At 30.0% G+C, this 22,741-nt stretch overlaps 2 protein-coding genes across 5 annotated transcripts; both read right to left on the bottom strand.

The window, feature by feature from the left end:
* Nucleotides 1–3,121: 3,121 nt before the first annotated feature.
* Nucleotides 3,122–6,693, bottom strand: LOC108325160 (organelle RRM domain-containing protein 1, chloroplastic). Of its 4 annotated transcripts, none has more exons than XM_017558180.2 (10): nucleotides 6,248–6,691; nucleotides 6,071–6,168; nucleotides 5,606–5,846; nucleotides 5,426–5,523; nucleotides 5,287–5,352; nucleotides 4,902–4,991; nucleotides 4,488–4,556; nucleotides 4,290–4,396; nucleotides 4,016–4,139; nucleotides 3,122–3,545 (listed from the first exon to the last, which is right to left on the bottom strand). In XM_017558180.2, exons 1-9 carry the CDS (start codon nucleotides 6,562–6,564, stop codon nucleotides 4,053–4,055), a joined length of 1,173 nt encoding a protein of 390 aa, XP_017413669.1. In that variant the 5' UTR covers nucleotides 6,565–6,691; the 3' UTR covers nucleotides 3,122–3,545; nucleotides 4,016–4,052. The 4 variants fall into 4 exon arrangements, 3 of the variants coding, with proteins under 3 accessions (XP_017413669.1, XP_017413666.1, XP_017413667.1); XM_017558177.2 differs by having other exon boundaries at nucleotides 3,123–3,545; nucleotides 4,009–4,139; XR_001831812.2 differs by lacking the exon at nucleotides 3,122–3,545 and having other exon boundaries at nucleotides 3,894–4,139; nucleotides 4,290–4,376; nucleotides 6,248–6,693.
* A 3,134-nt stretch (nucleotides 6,694–9,827) lies between these two features.
* On the bottom strand, nucleotides 9,828–15,165 carry LOC108318697 (uncharacterized). Its single transcript, XM_052875347.1, has 14 exons — nucleotides 14,874–15,165; nucleotides 14,211–14,322; nucleotides 13,113–13,225; nucleotides 12,911–13,033; nucleotides 12,643–12,815; nucleotides 12,423–12,498; nucleotides 11,592–11,678; nucleotides 11,316–11,396; nucleotides 11,191–11,223; nucleotides 10,895–10,948; nucleotides 10,748–10,789; nucleotides 10,249–10,327; nucleotides 10,094–10,164; nucleotides 9,828–10,014 (listed from the first exon to the last, which is right to left on the bottom strand). Exons 1-14 carry the CDS (start codon nucleotides 15,072–15,074, stop codon nucleotides 9,916–9,918), a joined length of 1,344 nt encoding a protein of 447 aa, XP_052731307.1. The 5' UTR covers nucleotides 15,075–15,165; the 3' UTR covers nucleotides 9,828–9,915.
* Between the last annotated feature and the right edge of the window lie 7,576 nt (nucleotides 15,166–22,741).

Raw genomic sequence — 22,741 nt, 5'->3', positions numbered from 1 at the left:
ATCCGTTTTTCCTTAAACGGATGTTGACATCCGTTTTTCCTTAAACGGATTTTGACATTCGTTTTTCTCTAAACGGATGTTGACATCCGTTTTTCCCTAAACGGATGTTGACATCCGTTGAAGGATGTCACCTCCGTTTAAAGGTTATGTTTTTTATTTTAGGGTTTGTTTTATTAGGGGACATCCGTTGATGTATACTTCCTCACATTGGTCGACGCTCTGGACGCTCCTCCACACCACGGCGGCGACACTCCTTCACACTATGGCAGCAATGGAAGCTTTCAAACCAAAAAAAAAAACTCGGAAGAAAAAGGAATGTAAGCGTGGGAGGTGGGGAAGTGAAACGGAAATGGGGAAAGGGGAAAAGAGTTCCGTGGGTGGGTGCTGGGAAAGTAAAATTAGGGTTTCAAATTATTTAAAATAGGGTAAAAGTAAAAATCTTTTTAACTTAAAGATATAATTGTATTTAAAATAATGTGGAGAGGTGGAGGAAGTACAGGGTGGTGGTGGTGGAGGGAGCAACATCCTGAGATTTGTATGGACAAATTATTCTACCCACTATCGGGCTACTATTAAACCATTCATTAATGTCTAGTCACACGCTCGAGATGTATATACTTTAGCGTGAGGGGTGTGTTGAAAGTCTCACATCAACTAAAGATATGAATGCAAACCTCGTTTTACAAGTTAATTTTATGAAGTTAAGTTAGACTTAAAATTCACTGCATAACAGGATTATAATATTTTTAATATCTTATTTTCAATGTATTTCTTAAATATAATTACTTGTTGTCATTTTAATGTCTGAATATATTTTTTTTCAACATTTTAATTGGTATACAAATTATTAATAAAAACGTTATCATCCACTTCTTAACAGTATTATAATATTTTTAATATCTTATTTTCAATGTATTTCTTAAATATAATTACTTGTCATTTTAATGTCTGAAATTCTTTTTCAACATAGGTATACAAATTATTAATAAAAACGTTATCATCTTTCCTTTTTTTTTCATATTTTCTATGTTGCTTTCACACAATTTATAATTCATATTAACTTTTGTATCATAATTTTTATATTAATTACCATTTAAAGTTTAACATACACAACATCAAGGTGTGTTGAGTCATTGCTTCTGCACTCAATATTGATTATGAAAAGTGCTAGCTTAGCAATTAGCAAATTAGTTAGTAATTAATAATGAAAAGTTATTGGTTAAGAAGTGTTGAGCCATGAGTGAATTAGAGTGGATCACAACAGTAATTTCAACATTTACATCCAACTATTTAATTTATTGTTAATATTAGTCATAGGTATTTATTGTTGAAAGCTAGTGAAACAAAACCTAACTTTTTTTTTCTTTCAATTCTCTCCCTTCAATTGGATTTTCTATCTTATCCTTTCTTATCTTCTAATTCTTTCTTAAGGAAAATAGATAAGCGTAATTCTTGATAAAAATATTTATGTTTAACTTAACCTTCCATATATGTTATAATTTTGCATCAATTTAGAATCACTAAAACACTTTCTTGCCTTTTAAAATGAACAAGTTGAATGTGAAATTAGATATTGATTTGAAAGAAGTCCAATAATATATTATAATATCTTTAATTTATCATAAAAATTTATGATATTTTCTAATAATAGTATGAGTTTATGCCTAACTAAACTAAAAAAATGATAACATTTATTCATATTTGTTATTACCTTGGTGAGTTTAGCTATCCAATAAAAAATATTAAAATATTAGTGAATGTGTCTCTTCTTATTTTCTAACGAACGATAGAGGGAACTGAAGAGGACCCAAATCCTTGTTAGCATGCAGAAATTAGTAGTTTATGTAAAATGTAATTCTAATTAATTTTTCTTCCATGTATAGATATTGTGGGTTAATGTTATTTGAAGCTTAAAATAGAACCCAACATCAGGCGCAACGTCCTAATAAGAACCATATTCCAACGCATATTTCAATTTTCCGACTTTTGATGTCAATATTTTGGGTAAGTAATTTATTAGATCCATTATAATTTAATTAAAGAAAAAAGAAATATAAATGATTTTTATGAGTTATTATTATTATTATTATATAATAATAATAATGATATCCTTAACCTTATAATTTAACATCCATAATATATCAGAGTATTTTTGTCTAAAATCCGATACACATTACTAAAATGTACCAACTGAATTATATGTTTATTTACGTGCAATAATATATATTTTATTAACCACATATATATTATTAACCACAATATTTATATGTATCCAATAATAATTATAAAGATTATCCAAACTACACATAAAAAGGCCTACTAAGGTTATAAATAATTTCATTTATAAATTTAACATCTTATTTACGTGCAATTTAAGTTGTTGAATAATTATTTTTGTTTTAAATTACCTTTAATTGATACAAAAATAATTAAATATGCTTATAAGTATGACCATAACATAAATAATAAAAAATATTTATAAATATGATTTTGTTTGAATAAATTAAAAAAAAATCATTAAAGTAGTATACCCATATATACTAATTCTGAATTTATTAATTAAGAAAATAAAATGAGCAAAATGACACAACTTAAGAAAATAAAATCATATTTACAAAAAGGCTTCACAGTAATTTCAAATATAAAATTATCCAAATATATAGTTTTTTTTTAAATATCAATTTGAGTAAATTAAAAAATAGAATATCATTTTTTTCAAATATAGAGTTAATTTGTTTAAATTTCACATTTTTTTTACATTTTAACTGGTGTTGAAAGTGGATTTCTTCCACGTTCGGTTTAATTGAAGTCTTAATCGAAGCATTAAAACATTGAGTGAATTTTTGGCACGATTAATTAACTGGTTAGAAATATTTTAGCACAGTTCCAGAGAGAACTTTCTTGGTTTTTACTTTTTATCAGGGACTATAGAGAAGAATGGGAGTTTCATTTTCTGAACTCTTATTTTGCATATATTTTTAGCATACCCTTCGTATAATTGGAGTAAGAAAGAGGATATTAAATTAAATAAAGTCAAGTTTTATTTTCTCCTTATAGAAGAAAGGGATTGGTCTCAAGAATAAAATTTGAGCATTAGAAGCCATTCAGAATAGTAAAAGTAATTAGTCTAACATGTATATAATTAAGATGGGTTTCTCAACTAAGTACTTGCAATAGGGACATTAAAATAACATTTCAAATCAAGCTAATATAGACAAAAGAGATCTTTTTACTTTGGTTCCTCATTTGTTAACTAAGTTTGCTTAACCGAATTAACAGTATTTGATTAACAAACTTATTTTAATAACATGATATTTTGTAATATACTATTTCAAATAGTGTTTTAGTATTAATCATTTAGCTTCTTGCATTTTGCCTTTTTTTCTTGCTTGCAGACCAAAGACAACTATATAATCAGAATGGAGGCAGATGTGAAGGATAAGCCATAGAGAAGTAACCTTTTCAGGGATGTTACTCTTGCTGCTCAAAACATCTTCCGGGGAAGTCTACTTGAATGAAGTATGCATTGCATTTATCTCCCTTATCTAGAAGTTATGAAAAGATGCAAGTTAACAACAGCACCGCCATGAGTGAGCACCGAAAACAGAATGCAAAATGCACTACATATAAGCTACATCCACTACCAATGCAGCCTTTTCTGTAGTAATTAGTGTAAGAGAGAATGAAGGCTCCAATTTATATGAAACTGGATTCATTTTATGTGAAGTAAAACAAAAATAACCAACATTTGTTCATACTAATGAATGAGTAGACCAAGTACTTCTATAGTATTACTAGCACAATTAAGAAAACAAAAATAATGATTCTTTACGCTAATCGTGCAAGGAAATAAATTGGAAAACATAAATAAAATTAAGAAACAACTCCTAAGATAGAGGACTAAGTAATTATATAAATATAGTATTTACAACATGACTGATTCTAGTTCACACTATCATGCCTTGAAAGCATAAAGATTGACAAACACAAACTTTCAAGGAAACTAACTTCATACAGCAGAGCTTTTAATAGTACAAAGCTTTTCACTTTTGTCAACTTGATGATTCAGCACGATTCCTGTTGTATCTTGGCGGGTTAGGCTTGGCAACATCTACCACTATCATCCAGCCATTAATAATCTGCACACAGATTAAAATTTCAAAAACCGCCAAGCTTATTTCATTTCTAAATTATTAACTCATTTTTATCCTTTCTCCATGACAGTTATGAAGCATAACTGATTCAAAAGCAAAAACAACTTTTTGAAGAAAGTGAGAAAGATGGATCACCTTGCCATTCATCTCTTTGAGCGCAGCACTGGCAGCTTCCTCTGTGGTGTATTCAACAAATGCATAACCCTTTGATCTTTTTGAAATCTTGTCAATAATAACTTTAACTGTCAAGAATTACATTTAAAAGAAAAATCTGGGATGAATTTGTTTCTGTTATGGAAGACTAAATATTGATGAGCAATGAAAATTAGTTACCTTCAACTAGCTCACCAAAGCCTTCAAATGCTGCACGCAAGGTTTTCTCAGATGTATAAAATGATAGCCCTGTTGAAGAGACAAACAATTCCTAGTATCATCTCTTACATGAACCAAAAATGACATTCCCATGAAATAAGTAAAGCTCCAACAAACTAAAGGATAGGTTGGCCAATTAAACTAGACATGGAACCATTTGACAGCTGATAATTTTTAAATAATTGCTTTTCACAAAAATACTTTTAAAAATTGACTTTTTTTAATATTTGTTTTGTACCATGCTTAGTATTTTGCAAAGTACATGCCAAATACTTGTTCTTGACAAAGTAATTCACATATAGTTCTTAGTTGAACAGCCAGAGGACGCGAGGATAAAACACAGGTGTATACATAGAATAAATGTTGTGGGCATACCTGTCACAAACAATTTCTTTGTTTTCAAGGGCGCTTCATGACTTGCTTCAGAAGAGTTGGAAATATTCCAACTATTTTCTAAGGTACTACCTGAATGTATAGTTTAGTAGAAAATCAGAGAGACAATGAACATTGATCAACACCGAAGTACAGGAAACCATGAATGGCATAATTGAACATCAGAGGAAACGAAACCAGATTTTCATCTATTACAGCAAGAATCTTAGTCTTGCAACAAGTTTTAACTTAGTTTTACTAAACATGCGTGAAACCAGTTTGACACTAATCACACTCACATAACTCTGAGAAGTTATGTTAAAGCAACACTATAATACTAACATGTTCCCGAGGAAAAAAATGTGGGGGAATCTACAAAACTGCTAACCTGCATAATCCTTATTTTCAGACTCAAAACTGTTATCTGGCTGAACTGATAAGACACCTGGCAAACCTGCACCACAACGAGCAACTTTGATGAGGTATTTCAAACTTTGACACATGGGTTAAGGTTCTACAAGGCTAACCAGCTAGCTCTTGAGCACAGTCCTCGTCAAGTTCACAGCAAAAACCGAAGTTGGTTTTCCAGGAGACATGATATATACACATTTGTGCATCCGTCTCACTGCAGACATTATTATCATTACTTTTAGGGAAAGGAGAAATCGAGTAACAATTGCAAAAGAACTAGAATTCACAGCTCTTACTTTCCCATGACCTTGGTCAAAATTTGAGCATAGTAATCGACAATCTGAGCCTTGGTAACAACCTCAACCCCAGGTTTATCCATTTTAACAAGCCAATGCTTAGAATTTCCCGAAGGAAACAACATATTGGTAATATTTTGTAATCCTGACGGGTTAACTACCTGGTCCCTTGATAAACTATAGTCCTTTCTCAAAGAATTGAAATCCGGGTCAGGCCTAACCAACAACACCCCAGGCAAACCTAGTAAGATGCATACATCAGAATCAAATTCATTTTAAAAATAACGTAAATGCAACATCATCTCCTCACGACTAAAACTCCAAACAAATACCTACTTTTGCATTAACAGTATAATACATTGGACGCAAAAGCATATATGAAATTGTAAACATACATTATCCTTACTCCTAAGACTATCCCGTCGCCAATGAATTGGATTAATCAAAGAAGAAGAAAAAACTAACTGGCCAGCTGGGAGGATATTTCTTCATCAACGTCACAACAAAACCCGAAGTGGGTGTCCCACGAAGCATCGTATATACTCATCTGAGCATCTTTCTCACTGTTGAGACCAAATTCAAAGCAATTTTCAGGTAAACAAAAGATAGTCCAAGAAAGGGCTGAAACCATTAAAGAAGTACCTGCCGATAACTGTTTGAAGAATGTTGACATAATAATCAATGACATGTGACTTTGAATTGAGCCCTTGAGGAGGTGTGTCCAGGACCACCATCCAATGGCGGTTCTGTGTGGTGGAAGAATTGAAGGAAGGGTATGTTGTTGCTGCTACCCTAGTAATAGAGCAATTACATGAAGAAGAAGAAGAAAGATTGGAATGGTTGATTGTGTCGGGTAATCTTACGTTTATTGGAAGTTCATGAATTTGGGATGTCTTTGGTTTCTGAAAGGAAAATGTTTGGCCTTTGCAGAGTGAGCCAGTCACAGAGAGAAGCTCCATGTTTGTGTCACGATCCTATATTCCTACGGTGTTGGGTCATGTGTGAAATTGAAACTACACACACTGCGAACAGTCGCTTATCTTCCCAAGCCGCTGTTGTTACTACTGAATAGTTCAAATTGTTAATCCCATGGATTAAGAGAAGAATATAGAAGCATAGGATATCTTTGATTTAAGGAATAATTATTTGTTTGCTAGAATTTCAAAAGAAAAAAGGAAAAGTCTTCAGTTAAGTTTTTATTTTATTTTTATTTTTTTAAATAACCATCACCTTAAACACTCAAAACTGTCTAAACAAATTTAAAGCTATGGAAGAAGATAACAATGAATCAGATTTTAAACTTATTTTTATCATCACTAAGTAACTAATGTTAAAAGAATATATTAAACTTTTATTTACAAATAAATTATATTTTTTTATTAATGATAAAGACTATACTAGATAGATACACGTTAATTTAATTTGAAAACAATATTTAATAAAAAAAAAATTTAAATTGACACATAAAAACCTAAAGATGAAAATAAATAAGTGGTATTCGTGTTAAATGTTTTTATTTAAAAATTAGAAAAAATATAAGTTCTATTTTTTAGTCATAATATTATATCGTTAAAGATTATTATAGTAGAAACAATGAATAATAGTATCTCAATTTAATAATATACAACTATTAAAAGAAATCTTTCACATTATTTCAAAATATAGTTATAATATAAAAAATGTACATATGCAAGATTACAACTAAAATATTATTATACTGAGTTAAAAACATAATAAAGTTTTCAAAAGAGAATATATACAGAAAGTTGGATCATTTAATCTACATTGCATTACCGCTATTTTCCTAGATTTGGTCAACCAGTGTATCATCATTTGCTCACCCTATTAAGGTGATTATTACAAACAAGAACAGTACATACACAAAAATAAATATAAAAGAAACAGTAAGTTAATATGCAAAAAAACAAAAACAGACATAGAAATTTTAACAAATATAAAACATTTATATCAATAGTCCTAACATATACTAATACTCATACTAGACTCAACTGTTTGGATACATGTATTGATATCAAACTTAACAAAAGTTTAATATTAAAAATAATAATAAAATAATATATATAAATGTTTGCTAACTTATGTAACCTCTTAAAGTATACCAAATTTTAATTGAAAAAAAATTGTATTCATAAATAAAACATACTTTAAACACATAGGTATATTAATAATTTTTATTTTTAATTTAAAATAAAAAAATAAAAAATTATTCAAATATCATTAACCTTAAAATTTATAGTTAATAACATATAAAGTATTTTTGTCAACTAAAATTGGATACACTTTAGGAAGTTACATAAGTTAGCAAACCTCATACATACATACATACATATATATATATATATATATATATATATATATATGTACATACATATATATATACATATATATATATATATATATATATGTATAATGTGTATCGGATTTTAGTAGACAAAATACCCTTATATATCATGGATTCTAAGTTTTAAGGTTAAGGGTATTTTATTAATTTTTATTCTCAAAACTTAAAAAAAAAAAACTCCCAAACCCTTACTCACCTCTCTCATTCCTCTCAACATGAATTCTCTTTCATCTCTCTCACTCCAACATTTTCTCTGTCATCAATTTGCCTTTATAAAGAGTTGAGTCATTGACATATTCACCTTCAGACAAAGGTTCATTCAAGATCTCTTCAATCTCACCATCTTCAGTAACCTCTCTAATTTCATCATCTGCATATGTTGAATCATCTCTAAAAAAACCTCTAGGCCAATTACCAATTCCTTCGAATGTCATTATGCTTGTGAAAATTAGATAAAATTATATACGACAAAAATTATAAAATGAAAACTCATTATAAAATCATTTTTTGTAAGAAATTGTTTAACAAGTGTTTTTGATTTTTTACCGGCCAATTACCAATTCATTTGATTTCATTATGCTTATGAAAATTAAATAAAATTAGATAAGACAAAAATTATAAAATGAAAACTCATTATATAATCATTTTTTGTAAGAAATTGTTTAACCGCGAGTATTTCTAATTTTTTCTTTATGCTTGTGAAAATTGGATAAAATTAGATAAGACAAAAATTATAAATGAAAACTCATTATAAAATAATGTTTCTGATTTTTTTCGATTGGAGCTACGATAGGATGACAGAGAAAATGTTGGAGTGGGAGAGATGAAAGAAAAAGAGTTGAGAGGAATAAGAGAGGTGAACAAGGGTATAGGGTTTGTTTTTTTAGTTTTGAGAATAAAAATTATTAAAATACCCTTAACCTTAAAACTTAGAATCCATGATATATAAAGGTTTTTGTCTACTAAAACCCGGTACACATTACTAAAATGTACCAACTGAAAAACAGGCGTACGTCGCGCCTTAGCAAATTCATATATATATATATATATATATATATATATATATTTGAAATAAATGTTAATGATTTAACAATGTATATAAAATTAAAACTCAAAGATAAAATTATTTTCAATTAATATGCAGAACATGTTAAACAACCGTGCATTAGATTAATATAACTAAAAGGTAAATATGAAAATAAACTGTATGAATTAATACTCATCCTCACCATTGACATATTATGCCAAAATTTAAAAATCAAGCTCAAAGAGCAATTGGATTAAATTACAGTATTCTTAGAATCTAATTTATCTGAGAAAAATGTATCAAAATTCAGATTTCACAAAAAGTAAAGTATCCAAATCCATTTAGATTTAGTTAACTTTAAATAATATAAATACAAAAAGAAGTACACTCTCATTTACATGTGACGTTACAAAGAAGAAAATAACTCATTGAAAAAGACTTTACCATAAGTAAGCAGACCTGATTTATATATAAGGATGAATTAGTTTTTGCTCATAATTGTAAAGAAAATTTCAGACTCTACTTAAACTCAACTTCGTTAAGTAGTATTTTAATTTTTTTTAACACAAGTAGAATATTATATTATCATGATTGGAAAAACACAAAATATTCCAGAATTGTTTTATCATCATAAATAAACATTGATCGAAAATTATAATCTCATAACAAACTCGTTCCACAGTTATATTATTATTTTATGGCAAAAAATTTACAGTGTTTCAGTGATGATTTTTTTGTCCTGTTTAAGTTCAACATAGCTTATGATGTCATCACTTTTTTCTTCTCAAACTTTCCCAATAGTTTTGCCAAATCCATAAATAAAAGGAAAAAAATAAAGAAAAAAGATAGCTATTGAAAATACTGAGACAAAATACGTTGTTTACAAAACTGGCCATGCATGTGTCCAATTGATACAATGACCTAGCTGTGATTCAGAAGAGGGGCTTCTATGCACCCCTCTATGTCATTACTCGAATTACTATCTGGCTTCAGCATGCAAACAAAACCGAGAGAGATTATCTGCAAAAATTGAAAGATCTCAAAGTTAGTAAGAGAAAGAGTGTGCAATACAAGAGAAGACAGAATTTAGAGAGCTTACCATGCATATGGACGCACATAAAATACTAAAACCTTTACATTCAAAGGGAGCATTGCTAGATAAAAACCATGCTGAAACAATATTTACGTATATTGTGAGCATTGAGAGTAGTCAAATGGACTAATAAGCATCTACCAAAAACAGTATTCACTCACAAGTCAATGGACTCATTGCAATAGGTGATAACAAATCAGATAAAGATTGTGCCCCAGCAATAAAAGTTTGTGCTTTTCCCTGCGGTGAAGTTAAAGCATAAAACCGGAGAAAGAAGATCATATAAATTATTCTATGGAAGATTGCAGAAATTATATCCTCAAAGAGCATATGTTTATAAACATTTTATGTAATAGGAAGGGAATACTATTGTCCTCCAGTGTTGTCTCTCTAGCTTGAAAAGTGTTCATCTATCACATTTTCCAAATAAGGAATAGTACATGCTACAATAATGTCTGTCTGAAAATGACATTATTTTCATTGTTCGCTAAATCGAGCTTATGACTGTTTGTAATTTTAGATCTAATTACATTCACGGAGAATTTAGCAGGAGATTACATATTAGTGAGAAGATTTTGCTTTAGTTCACTAATTTACTGCATGGCTGTATAGCTTTGATGAATATTAGTACATATTGGATGCATAAAAGGGAGAGCAAACCTGATTGGTTGAGCTAGTCGCATTCGAAATAATAGCATAAGTCTGCACGACAAGAAATTCATAGTCATTCGAGGATAATAGAGTTGATTGTGAAATAAAAGTGGGAACAACTTTGTCAAACTTGAGAAAACTAAATCTACTACTCACGGCAGGTTTCACAAGGACATAGATGATACCAAAAGAGGCGCTGAAGTATGATACCTGCATTGATGAATTAATTTCTTCGTATTACAGTCATTAAGTTACTGCAAATTGAAATTTTTAGCAAGACATATATATGAAGTGTGAATTTGTATGATATTGCAACAAATACCTGACACAAGGTACACTCCAGTTATACTTTTTTTTTATCTAAGTTATTTAAGAAGCTTATTGAAGATAAGGTGGTGAAGTTGAAGTACAAGAGTCAAAAAGATAAACAGAAAGATGTCAATTTTACGTACCCAAGGTGCCCATGCTAATCCATAGAGCCAAGCCTACACAGAAATAAAATATGAATAGCACAATGGTATCTGCAAGTTTGCTTTCAGGAAGCAAGGGAAAAGTAAAGTAACACGAGATAAATTACATATGCTATTGATGCAAGCAAGCCAGAGCAGAGGATAACTTTCTCTCCAACCAATGGATTGAGTATTGGAAGCAACAACATCTGGAAGCCAACTGAGAGTAAGCTCTTAAAAAAATCAACACTCTTGCATAATCAGCTTATCAAACACTCATAGAAGGCTGATTGAATATAACTAAGTCAAACAATTTTAGACATGCAGAATATTAATTGCGCAATAAAAATACAATTTTAGTACTGTGGTACTAAAAGAACAAAAATATTTGGGAAATATAATACCTGAGAGAAGATTGAACCGATTCCCACCATCATCAGAAGTTCTGAGAACTGATTTTTGTTAAAGCCGAAAGCAGCTTTCAAATAGTACTGCACAGGAATTGTGAGACTGTCAAACTATTGAATCAGAAAAAAGAAATTTGTTAATTATATACTAGCACTAAAAATAAGAATTGAAATGATAGAATGCATCATTTTTAATCAATATATATTGTTAAATATGTGATCTGCTACCCCTATTGTTTCGTTTGAACAAGTACTCCATGGTGACATTCCAAGAAGAAAGGTACTTGATTGATCAACAGAAATATACATACGAACAAAAACAATGCAGTTGTCAGTAGAAAATAATTGATACTGTCTCAATGAAAAAGCTGAGGGTAAAATTATGTTAGTTTAACACATGCAAGGAAAGCATAGTGTACTTTAGACACTATCTGTCAAGGAATTTTCAATATCCCAAAATCTTATGTTATTAGGAAATGGCCAAATATGGGTTTCAGCAAAATCTGGAACAAGCTCCCTTGCTTAAAATCTCTTTGGTATTGAAATGTGCACAAATCATGACACATTCAACCTTGCTCTCAAAGTATAGTTTAAATTGATAGTACAGAGATATCATTAATCACTCTCTTAACAACTTGGTAAAAAGAGCCCTATTTTTTGTTTTCTTGAGTAAAAAAACTACTATCCAAAAATAGTTAACCTAAAAGAAGAAGGTTCATCATGCCTAGAAAATCTCTAACACTGTCAAGATAACCAAAGACTCAGCATAAGGACTTCAAAAATAATAGATAAAATAGCTTGGCAATAAGTTAGGGCATTGAAACATACCAGCAAAACACTAGTTATGCCTGACATTCCCAGCTCATAAAAGAAGGAGACAAGAGCCATGCCCCTTAAAGTGGGACTGAAAATTGAAATATAGCAGAGTCTTTACGATTCATGCTTATATATATGTATATAATATAATATAATATTTTACAAAAGAAAACTATACAGATAATTAAATGTGACAATAAAGAAATAATGCTTAGCATCCAAAAAAGGGAACCTGAAAATTACTATTTCTGCAGCTGTCCTCATAGATTTGAATCTTTGTTGGGGAACATTAACAATTTTAGCCCAGAAACCTGACTCTTGATCATCTTTCGGAGCTAGTATCATCGTTTCAACAAGGAAGAATTTCATATAAACTGGACAAATGATCAACAGCACAATTGAAACCTGAAACCATTGAACAGTAAATCAGATTCATTCCCAAAGGACAAGTACAGAACATTTATGAATAATATGATGTAGCATTGATAACACAGACATACAGCAAAAATGTACTTTTCAGGAAGAAACCGAGCCAGTAAATCCCCTAGAACATGTGAAGCTGAAAGGAGACCACTAATCCAACTAAATACTGCTGCCCTTCTGCTTTCGCTGACAACATCTGCCTGACAGAAAAAGTATACAGGGTGCAAATAAAATCCTTTACCGAATTATGTTGATAATTAGTTAAGAAAAAAACCTCACCGCATATGCAACAGCAATGCAAAAAATACTGCCTTGACTTATTATGTTTGAAATTGTGCGTAGCGCATAGTAGGCATAGACAAATCCCTCGGACTGACGCCAGACAAGTAAAACTGCAATAAGCATATACACCGAAGAAAGTACATGAAAACCCATAAGCAAACACACCAACATGGAAATAGAGAAATCATCACAAGTTTCTATACGTTTACTGAGGAGGTCTGTTACAAAGTAATGAATAATTTGCTATAAATCAAGAGATGAAGAGATATTTGTGGTTACATGTTTTTGTAAAGGCTATATAACAGGCAAGCCTCTATGTAAGAGAGAAGAGGGTGGGGCACAAAAGATGAGTGACCAAAAGATTTCAACTAAAAACTCTCACTTTGATGGTCTATATTATAATAATTGGAATACGTTGATGGAAAGTCTTCTATGTGCCAGGGGTCTATAAAGCTTGGTTGAAACTAGTGTTGAGGAGCCTGTGAAGGGGCTATGTTGACTAATGGAATGTTGCAACTGTTGGAGAACACAAGCAAAGGATCATAAAGTTAAGCATTATCTTTTTCACCTTCTATCTTTTTTTGGATCTTTTGTTCAATCACTGTTTAGATTAATTAAATGGATGAAAATAACATTCACTTTTCCTGTCGATTTAAATTTTCTGTCCAATGCTTAAATTCTAGTTTGAAGTATAACAACTTGACATCACCAACATGTTATATTGAGCAAAATGTTGAGTTCACATATTTTTATGTATGTCTTTTGAATATGAGCAGGTGGAACTATACTTAGATCATTTGTGACCAAATCAACATTAAGCTGACAATACAGACTACAGAAGTCTACAACAATACAATGATAAAAAATAATTTTCAGTACTTTGACAGACAAAACTTGAGCAAAAAACATGATCCGAAATAAATGCCTCGTCAGTTCAATTTGGTACCAATTTTGTGAACACACTACAAAAGGAGATTGAAAGCAGAACATAATAAAGGGCTTCATCAACAACGAAATTTAAAGTTTTTGCAGATTAGTTTATATTGAGGCGGTAAATTTTCAAAGTCTTAATGCATTTGATACCAACGAGCATACCAAAGGGAAATATAGACGTGGAGATGGTAAAAAGGAGCAAGGGTTTGCGACCATGCTCGTCTGAAAGTTGACCCAACAGTGGAATTACCACCATCTTGAAAACTCCAACAATCTGCAGAAAAAATTACATCATTAAATTAAATCTAAAACTCATTAAAAATGAAATCAGACCTCCTCATTGTACTCCCCTCACACACACACCGAATATGTCAAGTAGGGCAGATGTACAGGGAAAATAAAGAATCAGTGAAATGAAATGGACCAATTATTAGTGAAACTGCCATAGTCAAAATGCGAAGCAGATGTCAGTTTGGTTCAACAAGAAAGATGGCAATAGATATAGGGTTGTGATGAGAGCTCAGAAAACTATCTCCCTTCTCCCCTTTCTTCATGTTGCCACTAAGGTAATGATTGATGACAATTTCAGCATAAATTTCCCAAAAACTGGGGATAAAATTATGCAGAGCTTCATCGGGCAAATTGCCCTTCACTAACATTTCAGCAAGCCAACCCTTGAAAACTTTAATGTAATACCAAATTTCTTCAATTGCATGATTCCAAGGCCTCGGAAGCTCATCCTTTCAATTCCCCACCAACCCAGAAGATGACAGAAGAAAAAGCAGAAAGAGCAAGGGTACATGCATGATGAGATTATATGAGTACCGTTTGTTGAAGGCCGTTGATATAAATAGCTTTGGAGCAAGTTGAGTCTCCAGGGCACAAAGCAGAGGTTGTGACATCAACAAGAACAGAAACTGTCATCTCCTCAGCCATCCAGTGGATGGTAAGTGGTAGCAGCAAGTGAAGCATAGGCCTCATTTCTCCGAGGCCTCTCAGCCATGGTATGTCTGTGCCCTGCAACATCAAACGTTGTACCGTGTTCTGGGACACCGCATCCAAGGAAGTGGATTGTTGTGTCAGAAACTTGTTCTCCGGCCTCTATCTATATTCTCAGATAATAATTTGTTTCTATTTTATAATTTTCAACAAGTTGTAGGAGAAAATTTTAAAAATTAAATCATTTTTTTAATATTCTAAAATCATTTAAGCTGTCACATTAACTTTTTTGAGAAGATAATTTAAAGTTATAAAGTAGTGTCGCGGCATCTTTGTAATTTCAAAAGTAGTGTTCGAAGTTTTACCAAAATATTAGTAAGATAAAACATATAAATTGTAAATCTTATCTTATCCATTGATTTTGAAATTACAGCGCGAATTCCACAAAGAAATTTGATAGTTGGGTGGCACCTGGCAAACAAAAATTTTGATTTCAAAGGTCTTTGTCGTGGTCATTCCAACGGAAAGACCCATCTAACTAACATTAAAAGCTAAATAAATCAAAATTAAAAAAATGTTTAATTAAAATCAATAAAATTTTGGAAATTTTGAAATATTGACCCAACATAATTTAAACTTAACACGTTTATTTTTATTTATAAATGTATGACGTGACTTATGTCAATAATTTTAATTTTCATAATGTATTACGTGACTCTAATTTTTATATATTTACGAAAAATATAGTTAATTAAATGTACTTTTCAGTAACTATTGTTCCAACTCTTCAAATTTAGACATACTAATAAATAAAATTTTAATATTTTCAAAGTATTTATTAAAAATATTAAATAAGAGCTTTAGCATTTCATTTATAATATTAATAAGTATTACTATTTACTAAGTTATTATACTTCTTCTGATAAATATAAGATTACTTGTTTGAAAAAAATAATAGTGGAGGATATTGACTTAGTCAATTAAGAATTATTTAGCGTTGACAAAACTGAATGTCACCCATTTGCATGCTGCACACAGCAAGAAACACCCTTTCATGCTGAAAACTATAATGCAAGTGGTTTTTTACTAAAATCTTGTTGCAGAGTATAATTTCCAAACACGAAGGATTCGTGTTTTTATATGCATACTGCACACCTTGTATTCATTTATTTTTGTAAGCAGTAACTTTTTTGTTCTCATTTTCATTGACTTTGCAGACTTCACTTACACGATTTATATGATATTACACTCAGATAAAATTAAAAAAGAAAGCTCTTTTTTTTTTCTTTTGAAAAAATGCAGCTTCTAAGACAAATCGTTTCTGAGAGGGTAAAAATGTTATTTTATTCAACTTATTGTGTTCTTGTGAAAGATTAAGAATAAAATTTGTAACAGCGACACTTGTTCTTTCCAAAATAAATGTCAAAATCAACTGAGTGTCTTTTAGAAAAGCAAAGGAAATAGTGTATACAGATTTTTTAGGGTCGAATGCGTCTCTTCTGACCTTTCATTTTCCCTCTCACTCCTTTTCTTTTAAAATTTAATTTCAATTTTCACCTCTTTAGCGTAGGAGTAGATTTGTTCAAATGATTCTTATCTCAACAATTTTTAATTTGAAGTAGAGTTTTTGTCTAAAATGTTTCTTAAATCCTTTTTCTATTAATATTGTAATTTTTCTTAAACGTGAATAAATGTTTATTAACTATTTTTATTTCTAATCTCGATTAATATGAAATTTATATATTGCTTCTATATTTTTTTAGATAATAGAGATATTCATCCATCTAAATATTGATTGAGTAATTATTTCAAAAATTAAAAGTCTATTTTGAAACATATATTTTATTTGAATAAAAATTTAAGTTGAGTTAAATTAGTTTGTATTCATCATGAGTTTAGTAGGATTGAGTTAGTCAGACCAGTCATATTAACTAAACTCCGATCCAAGTCAAGTTAAATCAAAGTTTTAACGTGAATTAAGCTAAAACGGGATCAAGAGAAAATGGTTATGTTTGGGCAAGTTAAATTGGATCAAAACATTATATTAGAGTAATGCCAAACTAAATTGGGTTAATCATATATCATAGTTAGTAAAGTTTATATGAACTTATGTCAATTCAAATTTTCACGATTATAATTTGATCTAAATTATAAATATCAAATGTTGAGTTTAAAAATATGAAAAATTTCAAATTTTCAGTTTAGATAAAATTTGAAATTCTTTAAAAATTTGAAATTCTTTAATTTTAAAAATGCAACTATTTAAATAAAATTATATAATTTCAATTGATTTCTAAAATTCTTACTCGAGATTAATCTTTACAATATTTTACTCACTTTAAGAATATGGAAAAATTATATCTCATCTCCAACACCTGTTACTAGGCATTTTTTTCTTTTTTAAAGTTTGGAGTGTGTCTTTCTTTGAAATTTTTATAAACTTTAATTTCTAAACTTTAAAAGTAAATGGAAAAATGTTTGACATGTTAATTTTTTTTAACATGAATTAAAATGACTATATCCATTTATTCTTAAAGTTTGAGATAAAAATGTATCAATTTTTAACATGATCAAATTTCAATTTTGTGTCGAAATTCAATGAGTAAAAACATATTTAATTATTTCAAATTTCAATTTCCAAAAATCTCATTTTTAGTTATTTATCCACTACGCACATGAAAATATATATCTCAACGCATGTGAAACAACTTATATCGATCCTACAAATCATCACTACCTCACTAACACCTTTAATCAAACTTGTCAAATGACTGAATATGTTAAAATGGATTATACCTCACTAACACCTTTAATCAAACTTCTCAAATGACTGAATATGTTAAAATGGATTATAACCCGTGAATTAATTTTGCTTACCATAAATTTGAGTTTGGTTGGATTAAAAAGGTTTAGTTTCTTTAAAGATTGATTGAAGTCAACTAAACTCACCTAAATTTAGGTATTTTAAATATTATATTATTATTCAATAACAATTAAATAATACTAGTTAGATATTATAACACTTTAATTCTTAACTATTCATCTTTAATGAAAAATAATGTAATTAAATTATAAAAATAAAAATAAATAATTTGTACAATTTAACTATAGATAATTTTGTTTAATTCTTATATAATTTATTATTGTAACATCCCCAAAATACAGTGATAAACCATACAATAGAAATAATTACAATTAATAATAAATCAGTTCAGTCTTACATTAAAGAAAACGTGCGGTTCTGACCGAACGACATAAACAGTAAGAGTTCAAAAATAAACTATACTATTAGAACGAAACTGACCGAACGGTTTACAAAAGGGATTTACCGAACGGTCATTCCTAATAAAGGAGAGGTGGTCGAACGACACCTTACACTAATTAGACTATACTATCAACCGAACACACTACGATTCGGCCTTAACTTCAACTTCCACGAGGTTCTCTTCCTCCAAATTTCCTTCTTCTAGCGCCTCTTCCAAAAGCGCGTCTCCTTCTGCTCACATCCACACGGATGATCATTGCAACGACAAGACGAACGTACAAGACGGACAACACAAGGAAAACACAGGGTAAGCTTACGTAATTTAATTCAGTTACAAATCATACAATTCATGCATCAACACACAGATAAAGTTAATAATACGCTTCAAGCAAGGCCTATTACTAGACCGACCGTCCGGACTGTATGAAATCTGTGTAGCTACGACGTTCGTGCATCGGGGTGATGTAGTAACTGGAATGCCCTCAACAGCTGCCACCCGAGGTTAGCCCTATCTGTCCAAAGTAACCCTAAGGACTAGGACCTCCTGTCGTTCCCACACATAACCTACTCTCCTCTACGTGAGGACGAGTACTCACGGAACATCAGGATGAATCGACAGCTTAGCATTACCACAGTCATACCTTACAACTTTCAAATATTCACTCATGAGTCGTTCCTCCCCGGAACGCTCGTTCAAAATCCACAACCTTTCATTCATCTTATATACTTTTCATCCTTTATAATTCTTCACTTTAATGCCATTTTTATCACAATTTCCAAGAACGTCAAATACCGAACATTCAGCCCTCTTCAGAACGAGGACGAACGTGAGGAACGAGACCATGAAATCTCTCATTCCAGAATAGAATAAGACTGAAGGGGTTACTTCCAAATTTAAGAATAAATCGAGTACAGCTATACAATATGTGACGAACGTTACTTAAAACATGAATCAGTTAAATGAACTGACTCTCGTGCACTACGATCAACACTAGAAGAATACATCAGGTACGGGGGACTCTAGGTCGGAGGCAACAAAGGTATACGTGCCAAGACTTTTAAAGAACCAAACATAGAGTAATTCATACATATATGTATATATATATATATATATATATATATATATATATATATATATATATATATATATATATATATATATATATATATATATATATATATATATATATATATATATATATATATATAGAGAGAGAGAGAGAGAGAGAGAGAGAGAGAGAGACTAAGTGTCGGTCAATGACTGAACATAGTAAAGGAGTTTCTACTGAATTTGGACGAACGTTGTTTCATCAAGATTAATAAATTGAAATGGTTATGAGCGTTCGGTATAAGACCGAACGCCACTCATTATGAGAGCGAGAGTTGAGACCTATCACTAATTTGAACTTATAATAGGAACATTAATAATCATTGTGATAAAACACATTGGAGACATTGTTGAAGAATAACTAAATATACAAATATCTGTTTACAAGATTTTCAGTTCCTCACGTAACGCTCAAGTACATCTATGTTTGGCCGAACGCTCAAACATAGTACTATTACAAGAAGGCACTCGTCCTCAACTAGAACTCTTCCCAAATGAAAGAATTCAATTTCAAAAGAGTTTACAAGAAACACCGAACGGTCAAGGACCGTTCAATGTCGAACGTTCAATATCATAGGGAAATTTCTTATTCAGAATTCACTTACATTCAAATTCATTTCTCAGCATACAACTTCATAATTTCATACTTTTCTATCATAGCATATTTCATATTACTCACACATCAACTCGTAATCATTTTCACATATCAAATAATCAACATCACATAGTCATGCTTCATACACTCAAAGAACGTCCATGCAACACAGTAAAAACGTAAGAATTAAATTGAATAAGCTTCCCTTACCTCTAGTGTGAACGGACGTCCTACGGACTGCAACTCGGTTTGCAAAAAAAAAAACTAAGATTCCTTCTACCCTCAACACTCAACTACTCTTCGAACCAAAATCAAATAACAAACCAAAAAGGATTCAGAATTAAACTAAGGACTCATGAAACCAGAACTTGGTTTGCATGTTTACAAGAATGAACGGTTAAGGAAGAGGAAACTTACCAGTTTCAGAACTCGGAAATGATCGGTTCAAAATGAAGCTTATGACGTCGGGAACACTTCTACGGTTTCTGAAATATGATCGGAGGAGTAAATAGATGAGTTTTGGTAGAGAAAATGGAAAGCTTTTAGAGAGAAGTAGGAGAAGATGAAAGGATCAGAATTTTGGGGAAGAAAGGGCGCATGCAGAGTGAGTGCAACGAGGTTTTCAAAAATTCAGTTTTGCTTCTCACTTTAGAACGAACGTCCGCTCACTCGCTGACACCTGCCTTCCACTATCTGATTTTCAAATCTTCGACGCTTGACACTTGACGTCCGCGCAGAGGGTTTTGGGTGCGTTTTAAATGACTCTGACGGGGTTTTTGGGTGCGTTTTCCGAGGTCTGACAATTATTTACTTTTAAAAAATGGTTAATCAAGAAAGGATTAAATTTAAAAAGTTGTTAAATTAGAAAAATGGTTAAATATTTTAAAAAGTTAAATTTAAAAGAAATGGTCAAATAAAATTGAAAAAAAATGTGAATACCAAATAGATGAATTTTTTTATATAATAGTATATAAATTTGGAGAAGTGGGTAAACATTTTGCTTATACTATTGTAGAAAAAATGAATAAGTGAATCAATTATACTGTCATAAATATATAAAATAAACTGAAAAAATAAAACATTGGAAAGTGAGACCATCAATGATAAGTCAATCCATGTTACAAAATTTTTGGATCACCAAAAAATGAGTTTTGTTGAACCATTTTTAGCTCAATTTATACGAGTCATGTAAACTTGCCTTAAAACCAGTACAAAGAACACACAAACATACAACACTATGTAATCATCACTATCTATACGAATGAGAAAACTTTCATGTAAAACAATAAAAGATGTTCTTATTGGATTTAGTTGAGATGTCTCTGAATTAGAGTTTGGGGCTTTCAAGAACCAATGTTTATCAACCAATCTTTATTTTTGATAAAATGGACAAAGTCTCATTGAGAAAGAGGGGAAGACCCACTTAAAAAAACTCTTAATAAATAATAATTTAAAGAATCTATATCCATGAGAATTATATAAATTTTTTATCATTGTGATAGATAATATATTTACATGTTTCTTAAGTTATGAATAAACAAATATAATAAAATTTGTTATTTGAAGATAATTATATAATGTTATATACAATAATATATTAAAGATAGAATATAATAACATATTTTTATATCATACACTGTTAATTGTATATATTATATCTTTGGTATAAAATAAAATATAATAATAGATTATTATATTATAATATGTATTTCTAAATATTTTGAAGATATTTATGTACAAAAATAAAAATGTGGACTTTTAAAAATGATGGGATGTAAATAGAAAGGTTAAAGAAGCAATTACATATTTTAGAATTATAAAACCGATTAGGTCCATTGAAATCAGGGAGTCTCATTAAGTTTTAAAAACTGCGATTCCATTTTAATAAGTGCTTTTCAATTATTATTGAGTTTGTGGTGATGTTGCATGTTGGGTGGGGCTATTATCCGTGAGATAGTGCATTTTTTAAAAAAAATATTAGTTAAAGTGTTGATAACTTTAAAAAATGATGAGAAAACAAAAAAAAAAGTATATATAACTATTTCTATTTAAAATTTAATTACCTGTCTCGTATAATCGGAAAATTTTTTATATATGGAATGAGTTGATTAGAAGAAAGTGTTTCTGATACATCGTTATTTTTATTTATTTTTTAATTCAAAAGTTCTAGATTCCCACCCACACTTATAAAATAAGTTTTATGAAGGAAAAGTCTAAAACATTCAGTTGAAAACAATGTCTGTTGATATTTTAAAAAATCGTTAATTTAATTTTTGTATATCATGTTTCATATCAGTCTTTTAAATTAAGAAAGATAACTAATGTTTTGAAAATTCTCAAAGTTTCATTTAATTTTAAAATTTAATTTCTATTTAATCTGGTCATCAAACATTATTATCACTTAAATCTCCAAATAAAATAAGCTAAAAATAATAACAGGAAGGTCCTATTGGAGGCATTTTGACTGATATTATTCGGCTTAAATATAATTCAATTTTTTTAAAGTAAAATAGCTTTTCTTTTCCTTACAACTTCATGTTTTTTTTATCCTTCTCACTTCTTAAATAATTTTTTTGAATTCTTATAACCTAACTAAATTTAACTTTGTATAAATATTTTTATATTTTTAATTTTAGAGTTATAGAATATAAAACCTTTCTCGTGATGACCAAATAAAATTTTGTTGACCAAAAATATATATTTTTATTTTATTAATAAAATCAATCTTATAATATTTTGTTAATTGTAGAAAACTCATGTTTAATGGATGAACTTAATAGTGTAGA

The sequence above is a fragment of the Vigna angularis genome, chromosome 3 (assembly GCF_016808095.1).
Source record: "Vigna angularis cultivar LongXiaoDou No.4 chromosome 3, ASM1680809v1, whole genome shotgun sequence".
Taxonomy (NCBI): Eukaryota; Viridiplantae; Streptophyta; class Magnoliopsida; order Fabales; family Fabaceae; genus Vigna; species Vigna angularis.
This window is presented reverse-complemented; position numbering and strand designations above follow the sequence as displayed.